Consider the following 20,291-nt stretch of genomic DNA (forward strand, 5'->3'; position numbering starts at 1 on the left):
CACTCGTGTTTTCACTTCAAAATCTCTGAAAATTTCCACCTCTCCTCCCTCCCTCTGTCGCGCCCTGCCCCCGCTCCATCCGCGCGCTCGCGCCGGCGGGCTCGCTGAAGCGGCCGCCAGCGTGCTCGCTCCGGCGCTAAAGGGTCCTGCGTCGGCGCTCCTCTTCGGTTCCCCTCCGCCCTCTGCGTCTTGCTCTGTGGCGGACGAGGCCGACGCTCCGGCCGTGTCTCGTCGGGCGGAGCTAGGGTTTCGTTGCTTCAGGGGCGGCTCAGGATCGGCGAGATCTAGGGTCAGGTATGCCTCGTCTGTCCCCCTCGAAACTTAGGGTTCCGGGTTGATGCGGTTTGGGACTTGCTTGATCCGGGGCGTTTCGGGATTCTGAACCGCTGGATTGTTGAGTAGAATTCGAGGATCACGGAGTCAGGATACTTAGGTTTAGGGTTCGGCTCACGTATTGTGCATACTGCTTTGGATTGGGGAAGGAACCAAAATTTCCCGTTAACTTCATTCACCCCTTTGTTTGTTTCTCTTGATTCAGAAATGAAATAATTTCTTAGCGTAGAAGTGAAAAATCGCTGGGAAAAATACTCTTGGAGATTGTCTTCCGTTGATATCACAGTGCATAGAAGAGCTGGATTGTTTGAAATCATAACTTCTGAAGTTCTGATTAATTGGGTGGTTTTGTGCAAGAAAATTCAGAACATGTGTTAAAATTGATCAGGAAATCTTAGTACTGTAGGAAGCATTCGATTGATATCACAGTGCATTGAGGAGCTAGAATAATAGGAAATCATAAATTCTGATCAACGGCTTCGTTTTATACAATAAAAATCAGAAATTGTGTTAAACAGTGTTATGGAATTTTAGTACTGTTGGAAGTGCGTGTTTTATTTCATACACTTGTTGTTTGTGAATTAAGCTTAGCCCCAGTAGTTATCATAAACATGGGGTAGAAATCAGTTTCTATTGTTTGGATTTTAGTATGATCAGTGATGTGTTAGTTGTCTCTTTTCTGGTTTGAGATTGTCAGCCAGTGCATATTCTGGCCTCTCAGTGAGAAGGCTCCTCTCCTGAGCCATGGCCATGAAGCCAAACCCTTAAAATAAAAGAAAATATGAACTTCAATGAACAGTGACTACATTGAATAAATGATTGCGCAACTTGCTATCTACAGGAGAAGTGTTTCGAATTTTGAAGAGGGGAGATTGTACTGGAAGCTGCTGCTGATATTGCAAAACAATGAAAGCTCATCAGCATCAAAGTAATGCATCTGGCACAGGAGCAAATACCAAATCTGGTTCTGATAAGATTCAAAGCCTGAAAGCTAGTGCACATATCAACAAATCATCAGGTGATGTGTTGGCACTATCAATTCTCTGTCTTCTTTGGCATGCCCAATTATCTACTGAAATCGTAATCTAACACAGACCAAAGTCAAAGTATGAATAAGTGCTTCTTGGTAGATGCAACTGAATTGAAACAATTGCACAAACTGTTAAGTTTGTGGAAATGTGTCATAAGGACATCATCAATTTTCTAAACTTATCAAGAGCATCATTTGCAGGCAATATGGCTGCAAAGCGCAGAAAGGGAGCCGATTTCTCTCCTTTTGAATCACATACCGAAAGCAAGATAGCATTAAAGACTGGCAGTCTTATGCAAGCACCATCCAGTGATGCTATCATGTTATCTGCTCGGCCACCTAATCCCTCTGGAAAGATCAAACTTCAACTTTTCCCAATAGATGAGACCATTCAAGAGATTATGCAGCAAGTGAGTACCTCTGCACCTCAATTTTTTTTGGTAGAGCTTCATATAAGCACCATGCCACAATATACAGTCTTGTTTGAAGGTTCTCTCTCTTATATTTGCATTGCTTATTACTTCATTCAATCTAACAGGAAAAACACAACCCTTACCTTGAATTGACTTTGGCTCCTCGAAAGAAGATGTCCTCAATTGTACAGCATCTGAATACAAAATGGGGCAGTTCTCAGTGTGCAAAAGGCGAGCTCATGCTCTTCCCTAATGATACTAGACTGGACACTATATGTGGCAGTGCAAGATGGACTCTTGAGGATTCTTGCACAGCAGCTGATGTGCATGTTACAGTTGGCTCCCCTTCAACATTTCGTTTAAGGTTCAATTTGTTTTCTATAAATAGTTATTTTTGTTTGGAGCAAAATGCATTGGTGGTTCATGAACTTGTCCTACGGTGTATTTAGGTCCCTATATACTTAAAATGCACTTATGCACATGTAGGTCCCCACTTGTTAAATGTAGTACTTGAGGTCCAAAACACCCTAATGTGCAAGTAATTACATATGTCGCACTTAAGTGTGGAGCTTGAGATCAGATGCTGCCTGCTCTATTATAGTATTTATGTGCCCATGGCTGCCACCGATACCATGTATACTACAATTTAGGTGCTGTATTTGTGTGCCACATGTGCAAGCTTTTTCTGATTAGGGTGATTTGGATCTTGAATAGCATACTTAACAAGTTTAGTGACCCAGATGTGCACTTTAGGAATTTATATGGATCTAGATGACGTTATGAGACGAGTTATAAGGAACGCTGGTGTATTTCATTTTTGTGTTTGTACCCATGCACATCAATTGTGGAAGTTGATGTTTAAATATTACTTATTTATTATGAAGGTATGGTTGGTTTGGCTCTGATTTGAAGCAACAAAGTAGTGAACCATCCTTGGCAACAGCACACCCCACAGACAAGAGTATTGGCAGCAAGCCTCCTGATCTTGTTTTCGATGAACATAAACTGGCTGGTTCGGGTGAATTTCCTAATAATTTTGTGACACCTACTGTTGCGAATAAAACAAATACTTCACAAGTGGTGGTGAGTATCAAATACTATTGTTTATTCATTACCATTATCTGTACTTGAATGCTGATACTCTATATGATTCCAAAATAGGATAATCCAAGCAAGGTGGCACCACTTTCTTGGCTTGACTCCATATCTAATATTAGTTTTGGAGCACTGTTATCTGAAGCTGCGCCTTCTCAAGACAGCAAGCAACCGCCTTCACAAAATAACACTTGTCTCCAGCAGATCCCTGTCACATGTGATTCATTTGATGCTGCTATTGCTTCACTGATTGCGCGTCAGCAACCAAGTAGCCAACCAAAGGTGTTAAATCCTTCCCTTTGGGAAGCTGAAGAAACTTGCCATGCATTTGCCTTCCAGAATCAAACTTCACAAGCATCAAGTTCAGTTCCTGGCAACAGCATGGCTGCTATGACCCCATCTGTCTTGTGTGCAATTCCAGAAACTGGCACAGATGATCAGGTACAGGTGCTCTTGTAATATTTTGTCTTGTCACAAACATTGTTGCTTATGAGCTTTTTGTTTCTGCAGCAATGTGCTACTGATGGTAGGATGGAGGAACTAAACGGTCAAACATCAGTACTGGGCGATGGTATTAATGCAGAGCCCTCAATGGTACCGATTATGACCCTAACAACATTGATATGTTTCGGATGCTTAGACTTCTTTGGTTTTGTGATTACTGATGTAACTCTTATGTATATTGTGATATTTCTTTCAGCATGAGTCAGCTGGCAACCCAGAGCCTGAAGCATCTTGCCCCAGACTCTTGAGTGGAACCGACAGTATAGGACTAAGCTCTTTGCTCACTGACAGCCTGGATGCATTCCAGAAATTCTCTGTTTTCTGAAGCTCATACGTCCATGAAGAAAAACTACGGGTTTATACAATATAGTCATATGGACTAAGTGAAGGTATATATTAACCAGGTTTCTGCTTCATGAACATTTGTTCTTTGGAACATTGATCTTCTGAGGTATTAGAGGGCAATAACAATTAACAAGTGGTAATATGGCTGTTTTGCTGTAATGTGAGTTGTTGGGCGTTGCGACTTTTTGCTACACTCCTTTTTTTTTAGTCAAGAGGAGTAACCAAAACATGCTCAAACTTGAGCCAACCATTTTAGCAGCTCGACCTGGGTCTGGCGGGGCGGGCATGGCCTGTTGGATAAATCTACTCTTGCGTGCTGTACCTCAGCTGTGCAGAGGTCGCTGTCCTGACCACATTAAAATTCCTACTTGCTGTCGATGTCGTAATTATTCCTCGTTGGCTACCTGTATCATTGTATCGTTGGGAGTTGCCCCTTTTTAAAGGGAAAAAATCATTGAAACAATACTGGAAGGATCACCACGACCGAATACTTCAAAGTTCAAACTGTCAACGAAAATGTTCGGATCGCATTGTATTGCTAGATCTTGTGAGTATTGCTGAGCGTTGCATATTCGTTTTAGACTAAATTCAGGTTTATGGCCACCACAGCAGGGCCATATGGTCTGACTTGATCTGGTTTATTGGGAACAGTTCTTGGGACAGAGATGTCTGAACAGCCATCCATCTCCTCTTGTGAAAGCAAGGGCATGACTCGGCTCGAGCAATCTGGAGTCAAACAAGTTTGAAAGATTTTGGTTGCAACTTGCCACGAATCTGGCCTGCTTCGTTTGACCGTCAGATAGATAGATACTTGGATCCTTGCCCTCATTGAATACTCCCACGGGCCACGTACAAACTTGCCTGGAGATCTGCACGCGACGCAGCGACACATGCTTGGAGTTGCAGATGCCACTAGTCAAATTTGGCGTTCTGAAAGTCTGAACTGAACACCAGCCGCTACTCCCTTTTTCTGTTCATTTGGAGTTTTTTTTTTCTTCATTCAGTTCTGATGCCTGGAGATCTGCAACTTTTTTAAAAGGATGGCTAGCATATTTGTAGTTCATCAAACTCTCCTAGAAACAGAGATTTTATTAGGGTGACAGGACCATGTAACTGCATGCCGTCTCCCTCTCAACGCATGTTTGTAGTTCGTCGAACTCTCCTAGAAGGAGAGATTTTATTAGGGTGACAGGACCATGTAACTGCATGCCGTCTCCCTCTCAACTGACACTCGTTGTCATGTCATTCATAAACCCAGTTAGTATCGGTCCAGCTCGTTTCGTTTTCATACAAAAGTAGGAGTATATATCAACAAGCATGTAGCCGATGCAGCAGTCCGTCACTCTATTCCTGTTTGGTGAAACGGCAACTCCGATTATATATAACATAACAGAGTACACCGATTATTAGTTTCATCCTCCAAATGAAATGAGTCCATGTCCATGCATGATTGGCTAAGCTGAACCTGCCATTGCCAAACGGCAGGCCTAACTGAAGGTCTTTATGCTGCACCAGTTGGCAAGAGAAGGACTAGCTAGCTAGCTTGGTGTAGTATTGAGACTGCCAAATAATAGAAATGATGGCTAAATAAATATGCGCACAGCATAGAAGACACCCATATAAAATCAAGGAAATGAGGAAAAGTACATTCATTCAGTAGAATTGGATTTGGTGGAGGTAGCTAAGCTAGGGCTGGCAATTATGAACTGAGCAGTCTCTTGCATTGGTTCCAAAGTGATCCAGTACTCAATGGGTAATGATGTGCATTGAGTCTGCACCAAGACAAACCGCCAATCTAGACTGAGCAAGCGCCAAAATGTGCTTTGGTCTTTATCTTACGGGGCAAAAGTTTGGTGGAGTACTGACAAAGTAACAGCTAACAGGTTAGGAGGTAGTAATCCGTAACATGGAGCTAATTGATTTCTTACCTGCACAGACTCTTAACAAAGTCGCGCATATGTGTTTTGTGACGACAAACGGTGTTTTCTCCCTTCCGATCGAATACTGTTCTTCTACATGCAAAGGAAATAGTCTCAAACGGCCTCGAAAAGAGTGAATACATTTCCACGTGAAAGGACCTTTTTTCACACAAAAAAATACTTTTAAATTTCCCAAAAGTTGACATCCAAAAGCATGTAGAGTAGGAACAATCTTGTCTATGACGAATAGATCAACATTGCCCTGAAAGAAAAAGAAGTTGATCCAAACAAAAAATGTTCTTTTATCCCATGCAAATTATAGGTTTTTCTAGACTAAAGCAATACTATTTTGATGCACATAGTTAATTATTAGCCAGCTAATTTTTAGCTCTCGTCCATTCAAACAGAGGGCTAATTTGTTAGCCAAGAGTATAACTAGTTGTTAGTCAACTAGCAAACTAACTCTAGCTAGTTTGGACTAATTTTTAGCCAGCTAGTAACTAGTACTAATTGATCTAAATAGGCTCTAAGTATTGGTAACATGAGTAGTTTTGCCGGCTGTTGTACCAGGATCACATCTTAGTCAATAAGAGCAACTCCAGCAGGGCCCCTACTTGAGCCCCTATAGCTAAATATGGGTGCCCAGGCAAAAAACAGCACTCCAGCAGGGCCCCTACTAGAGCCTCCAATTTGGGGTGGGCACCCAAATCTTCCCTGCAGCCCCCATTTCTGTTGGCCCAACAGTCCAGCCCTCATCCTGCGTGGTGTGGCAATTACCTCATCACACCGAACAAGCGCAGCTTCGCCCATTTCCCTCCAGCGCTAATTTTCACTACCGCGCTCCCTCCCTCCACCTCCGACCTCCACCGTTGGGCCTCGCCGCCATCCCTTCCGGTGAGAGTGGCCTCTCCTCGATGAGCGGGAGCAGCCGTAGCCATGGTTATCGTGAGCGTCGAGCCTCCCCTTCTTGTGGCCATGCGGTAGCGAAATGTTTGACCCAATGACGAGTGGGTCCCACCTGTCATTGTCTGCCAGTTTGGATTTGGAGGCCTTCATTTAGGTGGTACTGTTGGAGTGAAAGTAAAAATTTTGGGCACCCAAAAGTAGGGAGAGCACCCAAATGAAAAGTAGGGGCTCTGTTTTAGGGGCTACTGGAGTTGCTCTAATAAGTATATATAAGCAAGAAAATTCACATAGAGAACCACCAGCCCAATCTGCATCTCATTAGCACTGAGAACAAGATCATGAAGGTAGCTCCAAACACACAAATCCATAAATTGAATGCAGCTTCATTGAACATTTTTGCCCCAATCCAAGCACTAGGCCTTGTTTAGTTCCAAAAAAAATTGCAAAATAGGAATAGTAGCACGTTCGTTTGTATTTGACAAATATTGTCTAATCATGAACTAACTAGATTCAAAAGATTCGTCTCGTCAATTCCAACCAAACTGTGCAATTAGTTTTTATTTTCGTCTATATTTAATACTCTATGCATGCGTAAAGATTTGATGTGATGAGAAAATCTGAAAAATTTTGTAAAATTTTTTGGAACTAAACAAGGCCCAAAGAGGGCGATCTCACAGCAGCATACTACCTCATGGCTGATGACACGGGTCGGAGTGCATATCTATAATGAGCTAGTACTATTCTAATAAAAAATCAAATACTTTATTAAATTAAGAGAAAAAATATACTAATTTGCTAGCTGTAGCACGAAGTATGTAGGAAAACCTTTGGGTCATCCAAGCAAATGCATCCGTTCCATTTTCATGGAAATACTTTAATTTATATGTAGTAGTAAAGGGTGAAAAAATCGTCTTTTATTTTTATTCTCTTTAGAAATCTATTTGTCACTCACTCTTGTTCTATCCTTGGCCCATTATTCCTCACTCTCACACTTCTTATACTTTATAAATAGGTAAATATAGAACTACCGCGAGATTTTAGAGCTGCAAAAGTTTCATTGTGTTATACCACTCATGTTGTCTGTTTGTGCACGTCACTGCGTGCATACATGTGTGCACCTCACCTTCTACCTTTCTTAAACTCACAAAAGATGTACATAGTAACAACTCATTTAAACTGAGTCAATCTCTCATATCAATTTGATTCCCATACTGGATTAATCCTTTATTGCACAAGCATTTATAGACCTTGAAATTTACGTGCTTAGAGCCTTAGGCCCTGTTTGGCACGGCTCCACTTCACTAGCGAAGCTGTTTTTTGGAGCTTCAGCTCCATAAACAGCTCTATCGGTAGAGCTGGAGCCATTTTGGTAAACCGTTTGGCAAAACAACTCTTTCCTTAAAATGTGCTCTCACACAACGCTACGTAGGATGAGGTGAAGCCGGGCGAAGCCACTATTTTTGGCTCCTTCACACCCCAAAGCTCTGTGAGAGTACGTTTTTAGGGGCTTCATTGGTGGAGCCATTCTATTTTACCCCGTTTGGCACAAAACAACTCCAAACGGCTCCTGAAGCCGCTGGAGAAGCCGTGCCAAACGGGGCCTTAGAGGTTAGGCCAAACTCAATTAAATTCAACAAAAATAGCTAGCTCATTATCATTGGCACGAGTACTGTGCAACAAGTCGTATATCCCGCTCATTCGTATTTGCTGGTTTGTGAGTAGTTTCACCAACTGTAGTATCAGAATCACATCTCTCTCTCTTTTTTGTGACTGTATCAGAATCACATCTTAGTCACTAATTAAGTATATATAAGCAAGAAAAAACACAAAGGGAACACATTGATTAGCCAGCGTAGGGAGTACATTTCTGCAATGATCTAGTACTATGCTAATAAAAAACAATCAAATACTTCATTACATTGAGTGAGAGAAAAGATACTACTAACTTGCTAGCTGTAGCACGAAGTATGTAGGAGAAAACCTTTGGGTCGTCCAAGCAAACACATCCATTCCATTTTCATGGAAACAAACGTGGCATGGCTTGTGATTCCTATGACGAGCATTTTGTCATTAGCCAACCACGATTCCACGAAGAACCTAGTCAACGCGTGATTAGAAAGCCCTAATTTTTTTTTTATTTTTTTTCTTGTTTCGCAAAAAAAAAAATGATTTTTTTCATCCCAAATCCCCCAAACCACCCACCGCCCACACTAGTCTCCCTTTCCCATATATACACGCACGGCGCGGCCACTCCGGCCCTCCCGCCTCCCATTCGCAGTCCCGCCGCAGCCATCTCTCCTCGCGCCCCGCAGTCTCGCAGGCCGCAGCCGTGCTCATCGTCCCCATGGACGGCGGCGGCTACAGCCCGCGGTTCCAGCGCCAGGCCTCCTGCTCCTGCGCGCCTTCCATCTCCCGGCGGGGGTTCGTCCGCGCAGGCTTCGACCTCGACGGTGACGACGACTACTACGACGACGATGTCGTCTTCCACTCCTCGTCATCCTCCTCCTCCTCCAAGGTCGGCGGCCCGCGGACGCCCTACTACTCTGCCGGGGCCCCGCGGCCGTCGGCGCGAGCGAGGCTGAGGGCGCTGTGGCGCCGCATCATGCGGGAGAAGAAGCGGATCCTGCTCTGCTCCACCGGCTGCGTGCCGGCGGCCGCGCCGGCTCCGCACAGGGAGCCCTACGACGCGTACAGCTACGCGCAGAACTTCGACGACGGCGAGGCGTGGGTGGAGCCCGACAACCTCTCGCGATCCTTCTCCGCGCGCTTCGCCGTCCCCTCCAGGGTGTTCCAGAGGGTCGCCGTGTAGTGACCGCCGGTCGCCGGCGCCCGGCGGCAAGATCCTTTTTTTTTGTTTATCTTTTCCCCCAATTTTGGTGCCGTGAACTGTGAAAACAGAAGCATCCATCCCCATCTGTACATGCATTCATTTTTTTTTCGGATCACTGATGAATATCTCCTACAAATCTTCATTGGTTTTGGTCAAACTCTGTACTTTGTCAGTTGCCAGCAATCAAATACCACCACATATGACAAACACATTTACGCCCACAGCAAAATCACAGAAACATGTGAATACTACGTTCTACAGCCTCAGGATTTGATTTGTTGCTAACTAAAGGTGCGACGAATAATTAGTTTGTTCTGAACATTATACCTTGACTTGATGAAAAGATTGGTTTGTTTTGAATGTTACCGGAAAAAATGCTTGTCAGTTTTAGGAATCTTTTGGGATAAGATAAGATCTAAAAGACTACAAATTCATAGTGCTAATATATTATATAATTTTCTAACCAAATTATGTATAATGGATGAACCGCTTGGTCAAACATGTTTCTTGGACATTAGGCAAGTGGGTCGCTCCATGTGAAGTTGATCGGAGTCTGTACACACCGCTTTTTCAATGCACCAAATGCTTGCAAATTTGACCAAACTAAAGAAACTGATTGATTCATCATAAAAGTATGCTGCCTGAGTCTGACCATTTTCAGGAAAAATCCACACGCCTTCACCTTCAATCAGAGTGGGTGATGCAAGTAGCTCGCCGTTTTCGCAGTGTAGAGTGGAAAAAAATTGCAAAAGGGACATGAAATGTTTTCATCCTAAATCCTAATCTAACATCTTGAAAATTTGCATGTGTGTGTGTCGTGCTAGGCTGATGTGATGTGGGGTTAGCGTCACACCATTGTTGCTGCTTAACCAATTGTCCCTCTCTCTTTGAAAGCGAGAGGTCACATACTAAATGTATTCTAGAAGAAGCAATCTTGGTGTGCCCATCTTCTTAAAAGACAAACGCGCTGTGAGAAGGAATCTTTAGCTGCATTCTTTTCGTATGCACTTCATCTTGGTGTACTTCTTTTATACAACGCTGTGTTTTGTTTAGTCACAAGTGGCTTCAAGCATGTATTGCGGTTCATGATTGTTGTTGAACAGCATATCTTATCTATCCCCTCAAAACTGGCACTATCTTGCATTCCCCGTTACTGCACATTTATGATGCAACGTTATGCTTGGGATATGGCCATATGGGTACACTGATATGGATATGACATCATGACGATATGGATACACCGGTATGGCTACACATACATACTTAAGCCTTGTTTAGTTCACCCCCAAACAAAAAAATAAATAAAGATTCTTCGTCATATCGAATCTTGCGGCACCTGCACAGTTTAATTGTAAATCGCGAGATGAATCTTTTGAGCCTAGTTAATTCATAATTAGATAATAATTATTAAATAAAAACGAAAGTGCTAACCAACAACTTTTCACATCTCTAACTAAACAAGGCCTTAACAATATATATGTATGTCAGTGGATTTTCTCCTTCAACCTCATTTATTTTATTTCACTTTGAAGCTATTGAAACACACACACACACACGAAATTAATATGGCAAAATTATCGAGATTAATTTAATTGATACATTTTTAAGTTGTATTTTCCCAAAAGATACTTTCCTGCTGTCGTATTGGAGCCATCAAGCCATATCGAGACGTATCGGAATCGATCGGATAGTATAGCAGCGATGGTGATACGGGTACGGCAACTTGGAGTATCAGGGTATCGTACATAGCTGCGCACGTTACCGGCCGGCCAAGTGAGTGAGGGATGCATATCTGAATTCTGAATTGCTAACATTTGCAGCTTCAGTCAGTGCCTTTTTCTATTAGCTGTATATATTAATCCTGATCTCTGTTATATTAGCACTAGCCGACTCATTGGATTCTCCTCTGTTCCAACCTCAAAACCATTTTTTTTTCAAACTGATCCATTTGTTGGTGCCTTGGACACGGTCATGAACCTTGTACAGTGAACGAACCAACAGGAAACATGCATTGTACTGTATTTTACACAATGCATGATTCATTGTACAGTTCCGAATTGTCGATCCCGACATATACGAGAGATCTTGTGGACTAGATGTAATTCTAGCCACAGTGTCTTGGTGATCTGTAGCTGGGGTTAAGTAAAATAATTGTTAAAATGGTAAATACTAGTTAATCTGCCTTGAAATGAACTAGCTGGCATTAATTTGTCCCGGGAGGAGAGAGAGAATAGAAACCTACATTTAGCCAAAAAGAAGTTGCTAGGAAGCTTAGTGATATACCAGTGGCTTGTCACTTGTAGCTAGCTTGGCAATTGCCATCATGGATTTGCAGTGCTGGTACCTGTGTGTGCCACACTGGTGTGCATGTGACCATGCTGCATGCATAATAAACCCTTTCTGCGTCATTAGTCGTCATTACAAGAAAAATAAATCGATTGGAGAATGAAGACGACGATCCGTGATTAGTTGAGCGCAGGTGGTCATCAGGCAGCTATCACATGGGACCAGGCGGACTGTCCTCTGTTGAACGCTGATTGCTTGCGTGCATCAGCAATTAGCGTGGTGCCATCCATGATGATTACCTAGGAAAGATCCATGCCGTTTCCAACTTTCTTCTTCCCCCGCCCAGCCCCTTATGCTTTTCATCGTCAGCTAGCTAGCTTGATCCAGAAAATAATGGAATATGATCCTATTTTTTTTAAGACCACGCAAACTTCAGGTTCTTGTTGGTCTTTTAGACCGACTCCAATAGAGTTGGCAAACTAGGACGCATACGTAAAATTCATTGTTTACAAACAATCGCCTCCAACAAAAGATGCAAAGGGAGTACTTATTTTACATAGCCTGCGATGTGAAACGCAAAAAAGTGTCTCCTCTCTCCTGCATACGTAAATCTCCGGCCTCTCTATCTCATTCAACCGTTCGCGGACGAGGTCGGAGTGGAGGAAGGAGAGGAGTGAGTTGAGCTCGGCCGGCTGCAGCGGGAGCGCGGACGAAGATGGCGTGGCGGGACCGCGGCTCCGGCGGGGCACGACTGACGCGGCTCCGGCGGGGCGCGACCTTGCTGTGCTGTGTGTGCGGCAGGATTTGGGGCTTGGTCTCAGGCTATGTTGGAGAAGGACAAGATTTGGGTGTGTACTCTTTTACTGTGCGCGACCTATACTGCCGAATGGGTCTCGCGTTTAGGTTGTCTCTGTTGGAGACAATCTTAGATCCGGTTTAGATCTATGAAGCTAATATATACTTAGCTACTACTCCCTCAATTCCAAACTACAGGACGTTTTAGTTCTTTTAGATGTGTAGCTTTTGCTATGCATTTAGAAATATACTCCCTCCGTATCTGTAAAGAAAGTTATTTAGAATAATAACATGGTCTCTAAAACCTAATTACCTAACTTTTACTCTTTATTTTATAAAAATATTTATCAAAAAGTGGAATATGTATATTTTTATAAAAGTATTTTTCGAGACAAATATGTTCATATGGGGTTTTTATATTTTCAAACTCAACAACTTAAAAGTTATTCATGATTTATATTACTAATGTTTAACTCGAATTTTGCCCAAAACAACTTTCTTTATAGGTATGAAAGGAGTACTATGTCTAGATATATAGAAAAATAACTCGAATTTTGCCCAAAACAACTTTCTTTATAGGTATGAAAGGAGTACTATGTCTAGATATATAGAAAAAGCAATGATCAAGAAATATCAAAACGTCTTATAATTCGGAACGGAGGTAGTAATAATTAGCTCGTTTGGATCCAAACAAGTTCAGCTAATAATCTAGCTAACTGTTAGCTAATATCCAACTAACAACTATCTCACTAATTGGACCAAAACTAGCTTAGCTAGTATGAGCTATGAGCTATGAGCTAGATCTTGTATGAATAATAAAATGCTTCTGCATGAGGTTACTACTTGCTGGCTTGAGTAGCACAGGCACAGCCAACAGTCCGAGTGATCTCGTATTCTCATCCCATGCATGTGAGACCATGTGAGAGGGTGCACGGTGCAGTGCAGTGTTGTAGACTGTAGTACTGATGAATCTGCTTCGTGCCCGGCGCTGCCTCTTTGCATTGGATACCTTAAAGAAACTCGCTGGACGGCTTGTGGGCAGCACGTTAATCGACAACGATTCGGCCGCCGCCTGCACACCAGCATGATTCGAGTCTGTTTGATAGAAAGGCTGATCGATAGCCAACTAAAAATTAGTTAAATTTAGTCTGAACTTAGCGGCCGAATCTGCTAGCCATCTAGTAGTGTTTTTCTCTCGCAACAAATCAGCCAACAATATTTTCCGCTATAAGCCTATAACTTATAGGCCAAACGAACAAGCATACATTCCACTTCCACCGTATCTTAGTCGCCTTAATTATCAGCATCCTTTTCCTGACCAAGCATAAAGTGCCCCGTTATGACTGCCAAATGGTGAGTAATTTGGATCAGTTCTCGGTCATGCATGCAAACTGTAGGTACTTTATGCTTGGTCAGGTCATAAGAGTTCAGATGCACGGCGGTTTCGTCTTTGGGCGAAGGGCCTGAACTATATGAATTGATGAACTTCAATACGTCATGTTTCTGACAGCAACAGTTGGCGAAATTAGCAGCTCGTCAAAGCTGTCAGGCGGAATCGATCGGTCCCAATGAGCTGGGCTGGGGTTTGTCATGCTCTGAATCCAGCGATGTTCTTAATTTTGTTTTATTTTTTTCCCTTTCCTTTAAAGACTGGAGTCAGAGGACTAGGATACACCTCATGGAGGAGACCTGTAAACAGACTCGAAACTGACGTTACAACAGATGTGGCGGCCGCCAGGCCCGCCAGCTAGATCCTGTGCTTGCAGTGGGTGTCCGCTGACTCAGTGTGCAGTACTAGCAGACACTGCATTCAGTTATGTACAGTACGTCATCGTCTCGGCCTGGTGCCTGGTGCCTGCTGTTGAAAACAACAGTGTTCATGGTGCTTGCTCCATTTTGTCGATGCAGGGGAGATCCAAACGTGTACAGAAGGCTGCACGTCTCGTTAAAGTGCATGTGCTGACTATTCCAAATGCGTGAAAACTGGAGAATATATCCTGCTTACGTACGATGATTATACAGATTGGATGAAATGAAGCGGCCATCCCCTGCCGTGAATTTCCACTCTACTTTTCATGAACTACAATTTTAAGTTTTTTTTTAATCTTGTCATGATTATATTCATTGGCTGAACTTATGGTAATAGATGGCTGTGCATAAAACTTATGCAAAGTCTAGAACACAGCAATTGCCTTTGTTGAGAAAGAAAACCTGTATAGATCACTTGCATTTTTCGGTTATTACCTAGAGGATCTATCTTGTCCTTTTGATGGTTGGAGGGTTAATTTCGACGGTGCCAGGATTTTTCTTTTCCAAGTAGTTAGAGATTTTTTTTATTAGAGTTGTTGGAGGATTTGGATAGCACTGTCATTTTTCCTTTTTCAAATTGTGGAATTGCCTAGAGGAGACATCACCAACAATTGGACCCTTTGCATTGTTACTATGATTGATTTAGTTGACGTTGCTAGATTCCTAATACTAATTGTCCCCGTGCCTATGTCTTTCTCATAGCCATTTCACCATTGTTGGTGCGCATATAGGAAGTCCACATCTACAAGGACAATGACATATATTGGAGCACTACTTCTCTTCCCCTCAATGTCCCCATTTTCGTACGCTGAAGATTGATTTATCGTTGTCGTGGTTAGACCAGCCTTCCCCTTGGCTGATTGAGTGGATTCCCACCAAAAATTGCATTGGGACGTCCTTAGGTGGTGTCACGATGGTCTAGGTGTAGCCAAGGAAGTGGAAGTGTGGGGTGTTGTTCCTAGGCTTATGGTGGCACATGACAGAGGCCATGTTTGGAATGTTTGCACGACAGGTGGTTCTAGCAACCACATGCTCCATGGATGGTAGCTACGAGTTGATGCCCTGATGGTGTTGGGCTACATCAATAGACAATGAAGTTTGTTTTCTCTAACGTGGCTCTTGCACCATGAAGTATGGTGGTTGTTTCTAGACTCTTCATCTAGTGCTTGCTTCCCCGGCGATCCTTTGCTCCTTACCTAACTAGTAACTACTAGATCTATCCTCTCATAGGTTCACTTTAGAAGAGAACTAGATGGCTTCATGCTCATAAGTGACATCTACGGGCAGTGATACCATGGTGGCAACCGCTTGCAAATTCGAGTTGAGCGAGGGGTCATCTGGAAAAAGCCTTTTTCTCAACAATGACGTTATGGGCTCCACTCCCTTGTCTAGAGGCATCGTCATGGCTACATCCCTTTCACTTCTCACTGTCACTCCTCGTGCCTAATGCATGGATCTCTCTGTGTGGAAACCTAGCCGACTTAGATAGATAGATAGATAATAAATACTTCATCCGTCTTCAAATAAATCAATTTTAGAACCCGTACAAGTGAAATTATCTTAAATTTGACTAACTTTATAAGAAGAGCAATTATTTCTACGATAAACATATTACAAAAAATATATTCTATGAATATATTTAATGGTACTAATTTGATGTCATAATTTTTTGATGGACTTTTCTAAGCGAAGTGAGGAAATTCCTTCCGATTGAATCCCTTATAGGAGAGAGACAGAAAAAGGTATCGAATATTCCCTGACAAAGAAAATCACATATTCAAAAGCTTTCTTCCTTCAGTCGAAGTTTAATTTAAAATTTTGACTTAACTCTATAAATCTATTTATTCAGGGATAATAGTACATAACACGTCAACACCAGGGAAACAAGTATGTCCATCTTCATGAGCCCATAAAATTTCCTTTTCCAAACCGACTTGGCCAGCTAGGCCCAATCCGGTTAACATAAGTAAGCCCATTGGAGCCCGAATATAAATCGAGAACAAAGCCCACTTCCACTTCCATGTCCACGGCAACAAAACAAGTCCATCCAGACGGCTCCTCTTCTAATTTGGCCCCATCCTCCCTCCCCGCAGCCCTCACCGCCATGGCGACCACCGATGACTCCGCCGCCGTGGGCGAGGTCCGGCGTCTGCTCGCCCACCTCGACTCCCAGCAGCAGATCCTCGCTGACTGCCACGGCGCCTGGTCGCGCGCCCTCGCACACTTCGCCTCGCTTGAGGAGGACCTCGCCTCCCGCTCCGCCGCACTCGAGGAAGCCCTAGCCGCCGCCGACGCTTCCACCTCCGAGTCCCTCGCGGCGCTCGAGGCCCGCGAGTCCGCCGTCCCCGCGCGCCTTTCCGAGGCCTCCGCCGCGCTCTCCGCCGCCGTCGCTGAGGCCGAGACTGAATCCACCGGGCCACCGCCCAGCGACATCAAGGGCGCGCTCCGGTGGATATGCCGCCGCATGGATGCTGCTGCGCTCTGGCGCTTCATGGCCGCACACCGCCGGGAGCTCGCCGTGGTCCGGAAGGAGGCCGGCCCCGCCGTCGCCATGGCCGTCGACCCGCCCCGCCTTGTCCTCGACGTGGTAAGCGATTTCTTAGCCGCTGGCAGTGGCGTCGGCGAGGACCAATGCTGGGTGCTCGGCATGTTGCTGCGCTCGTTGCTCGATTCCAACGACCGGAAGCCTCCTGAGATAGGAGATACATTGGTTGAGAGGGCGTTTGCAGTAACCAAAGAGTGGCAAGAGCGCTTTGGGATTAATATGGACAAATTCTCTTCCGAGGACAAAGAGGTAGAGATGGCCGAAGCTGATGGGTTAGGGAATTCAGGAGCAACAGAGAAGAAAGAAGGAAAAGAAGAAGAGGAGGAGGGGCAGGAGGAGGAGGAGGAGGAAGAAGAAGAAGAGGAAGAAGAAGAAGAGGAAGAGGAGGTGGAGGAGGTGGAGGAGGAAGAAGAGGACCCTGAGAAGACATCCCCTGTGTCAGGGGACGAGGAGGACCCAGAGGAAGTGGAGGATCCTGAGGCATTAGAGAAGGAAGGGAATGAGGTGAAGGGAGAAGGGGCAGAGGGAAAGGTGTCTGAGGAGGGAGAAGGGGCAGAGGGAAAGGTGTCTGAGGAGGGAGAACGGGCAGAGAAAATTGGACCTGAGGGTGAGAAGAAGGGAGCAGCAGTGGGCACCATGGAGGGGAAGACGGGAGAAGGAGGCAATAAGGGTGCACCAGAACAACCGGAGGCACAGATATTTGTGCAGATGGTAGCAGCATTTGGATTGAAGGACAAGTTCGATGAGGAGTTCTTGAGAAGGCTATTTGTTGCTAATGGACGGAAGAGGGAGCTTGCTAGGTTTGCTTGTGTGCTTGGATTTGAGGAAAGCCTACGAGGTGATGATCTATTAACCTTTGTTTATTATAAGTTATATTTATTTATCTGAGTCAGGATCAGATTGTTATTTGAATTGTGATTGTAATTGTATGGTATTTGCAGAACTACTGCGGTTAGATTGTTAGAACAAAATTCCATACTGTTATTCTAGCTATTTCTTAAGTTCACTTAACAAATCAATAATCTTTGTTTAAGAATGAGACATGCGAGTTCATAACCTTGTGTCGGATTTAGGATTTCCATCTGAACACCTTATTTTAGATAATCCTTTTGTCAGCGTATTCAATGTCTCTGTATGCTTGCTTTGATGTTTTGATTTCTGGATCTAAATAACCATGTGAAACATGCTGAATTTTTTTGGTGATGATGTTACCATTGGTGCTGAAACAGCACCCATATTTTGAGTATTTGGAGCATTTTAAAAATGTAGACTGCTGAAATTACCATGGGATTTTATTGAACTGAAAGCCATCATGATTTTGATTTTCAAGTGGCCTTAGTATGCAGAACATGGATTGTTCAGTTTACACTGAAGTTGGCAGACATTCAACTGTGTTTGTGCTTGTAATAATTTGTCTTGGCAGAGTGCATCTTGATTTACTGAAGTTAATATAGTTTCAAGTTTAAGATAATTTATTCTAATCTTAGGTTTTTTTATTCAACAGTATGTGCTTCCTGAGTCTGTTAACCAGACTGAGGTAGTGCATACTTTAAATTGAAGATTTTCCTTCTTTTAGGTGAGAAGTGAACCAGGCTTTCCTTAAAATATATGTTGAATTTTGTCATATCTGACACTTCCATTTAGTATTTTGTTCAATTCAAGTGTACTCTAATAACAAACATTTTTGAATGAGAAACAATAGTTGACAAAGCTACTTTGGTTTCAGGTATTGTTGAGGAACTAATAAAGTCAGGGAATGTTATAGAGGCTATATTTGTTGCCCATGAGGCTGATTTGCTTGAGAGATTTCCACCTGTACCTCTCCTCAAATCCTATCTGCGAAATTCCACTGATAAGGCCCAGGCGGTGTTGAAAAGTGGAAGACATTCCAGTTCTGCACTTGTAAGTATTTCTCTTTTGCCCTTATTTCAATCACTCTGTTATTGATTGCTTAATAAATCATTTAATATGAGCAGAGCCCTTTTTTCTTCCCAGATACCTGTGAGGAGTCTTGCATAATCTTGTATTTAGTCTATTTATTTATTTCTGAATGCAAAGGGTTCAGCCGGCTAGGCAAACTCCCAAACTAACCTAATTAAAGCCAGTTACAACTGACTACAAAGCACAATTAAATTCCACAGTCCAGAAACACTAACAAGCCAACGGCTAAGACCACCCACAGCCTGAAAAAAAAATGCATCCCAGGGAAGACTTTCAGTCACCCATCATCTTCAGATTGTAATCCTCAATGTTTCCTTCTTGTCCTCCTTATGCTGATGAAATGACAACATTAATTTCAGCGCTAAAACCTTCATTGCGACAGTACTTTAGTTCCTTTTTAATGGACCTTGACATTGTTAAACCCATGTGCACCACCCTGATATTCTCTTCTGCTTTTGATGTGTTCATCGTCGTCTTGAATGGATTTTCACCAAAAATCTTCTCCCCTTTGTAGCTGATAGTATCTCATATGCAGTTATACTAGTTATTTGGACTGCTTTGCTCTTGGGTTCTGAATAATGTCGTTCTGTATTATCTGTTATTGTAATTAATTGCTCATGCTCAAGATGGATTCAATTTTTTTCCAGGAAGAGGCAAACAACCTGGAGGGCAATGCGTACAGGTCCATCATAAGGTGTGTTGAGTCCTGCCAGCTACAATCGGTGTGTCCTATAGAGGTCATGAAGAAGAAGTTAGCGAAGTTGGAGAAAGATAAGTCTGAGAGGAAGAAGGCAGCTGGCCCGAGCAGATTCCAGAACAAGCGATCCCGAGGCGCAGCTGGACCCTATCCCTTCCCTGCTGCCAAGGCTGCTAGGGGCTCAAACTTTGGTCCGCGTTTCCAGAACCCAATCTCACGATCCTTAAACTACGCAGCCCATGCTGGATATATAAATCCAGCAGCTGCATCATCATACTATGTGCCTGGGAGCGTGTCAGGGCGACGAGGTGGTGTGCCATTCGGTGGATCTGGAGCTACATATGGTGGCTCCCCTAACTTTGCAGCCGGTGGGGGGCAGCAGTCATTCCGTCGTTAGGTCTATGGCTGTTGTTGCAACTGAATGCTCCTTGTTTTCTGGCTAATAGGATCATGTGTACCTCCTGCTATTCAAGCATGTTCAGTTCTTGATTTTCGATGGATGCTGGATACTGAAGGCCGTGTAGTATACATTATGGTACTGTGTTTCCTTTGATAAATTTGAGCTGTGTCCTCCATAATTTTGTGGTGAAGGCTTACGTGGATTTATTGCCATTTCTTTCGCTTTTGATATATTACCAATTGCAAAAGGAGTTCACACATTCAACGCAAAATGAATAACTAAGCACAGACACTGTTAATAAAAATCTACCCAGTGGCGTAGAAGATTCCCATGACTATTTTCTACAGTTTTTTTTTCTCGAACATGTAAGAGAGCTGCGTTTCATTTTATTAATAGGTAGAAACAATTGGATTACATACTAAATCCACAGCTTAGTGGTCTGT

General features: G+C 43.4%; 3 protein-coding genes across 3 annotated transcripts; all 3 read left to right on the top strand.

Annotated features, from left to right (window-relative positions):
- LOC8056512 (TSL-kinase interacting protein 1) lies at positions 7–4,197 on the top strand. The gene is made up of 8 exons (XM_002455010.2): positions 7–294; positions 1,175–1,351; positions 1,565–1,773; positions 1,902–2,140; positions 2,661–2,859; positions 2,938–3,312; positions 3,382–3,465; positions 3,572–4,197. The coding sequence occupies exons 2-8, from the start codon at positions 1,240–1,242 to the stop codon at positions 3,698–3,700; spliced, it is 1,347 nt and encodes a 448-aa protein (XP_002455055.2). The 5' UTR covers positions 7–294; positions 1,175–1,239; the 3' UTR covers positions 3,701–4,197.
- LOC8078763 lies at positions 8,790–9,584 on the top strand. Its single transcript, XM_002455011.2, has one exon. The coding sequence runs from the start codon at positions 8,890–8,892 to the stop codon at positions 9,352–9,354; it is 465 nt and encodes a 154-aa protein (XP_002455056.2). The 5' UTR covers positions 8,790–8,889; the 3' UTR covers positions 9,355–9,584.
- LOC8078764 (FRIGIDA-like protein 4a) lies at positions 16,288–20,044 on the top strand. Its single transcript, XM_021457457.1, has 3 exons — positions 16,288–17,648; positions 18,537–18,712; positions 19,399–20,044. Exons 1-3 carry the CDS (start codon positions 16,370–16,372, stop codon positions 19,843–19,845), a joined length of 1,902 nt encoding a protein of 633 aa, XP_021313132.1. The 5' UTR covers positions 16,288–16,369; the 3' UTR covers positions 19,846–20,044.

Source organism: Sorghum bicolor, chromosome 3 (genome assembly GCF_000003195.3).
Source record: "Sorghum bicolor cultivar BTx623 chromosome 3, Sorghum_bicolor_NCBIv3, whole genome shotgun sequence".
Lineage (NCBI taxonomy): Eukaryota > Viridiplantae > Streptophyta > Magnoliopsida > Poales > Poaceae > Sorghum > Sorghum bicolor.

Excerpts from the sequence above, each read along its gene's own strand:
- LOC8056512 (XM_002455010.2), top strand. The coding sequence starts at position 1,240 with ATGAAAGCTCATCAGCATCAAAGTAATGCATCTGGCACAGGAGCAAAT. Across the intron at positions 1,774-1,901 it reads TTCAAGAGATTATGCAGCAA|GAAAAACACAACCCTTACCT; the intron begins GTGAGTACCTCT and ends TCAATCTAACAG. Across the intron at positions 3,313-3,381 it reads AAACTGGCACAGATGATCAG|CAATGTGCTACTGATGGTAG; the intron begins GTACAGGTGCTC and ends TTGTTTCTGCAG.
- LOC8078763 (XM_002455011.2), top strand. The coding sequence starts at position 8,890 with ATGGACGGCGGCGGCTACAGCCCGCGGTTCCAGCGCCAGGCCTCCTGC.
- LOC8078764 (XM_021457457.1), top strand. The coding sequence starts at position 16,370 with ATGGCGACCACCGATGACTCCGCCGCCGTGGGCGAGGTCCGGCGTCTG. Across the intron at positions 17,649-18,536 it reads ATTTGAGGAAAGCCTACGAG|GTATTGTTGAGGAACTAATA; the intron begins GTGATGATCTAT and ends CTTTGGTTTCAG. Across the intron at positions 18,713-19,398 it reads GACATTCCAGTTCTGCACTT|GAAGAGGCAAACAACCTGGA; the intron begins GTAAGTATTTCT and ends ATTTTTTTCCAG.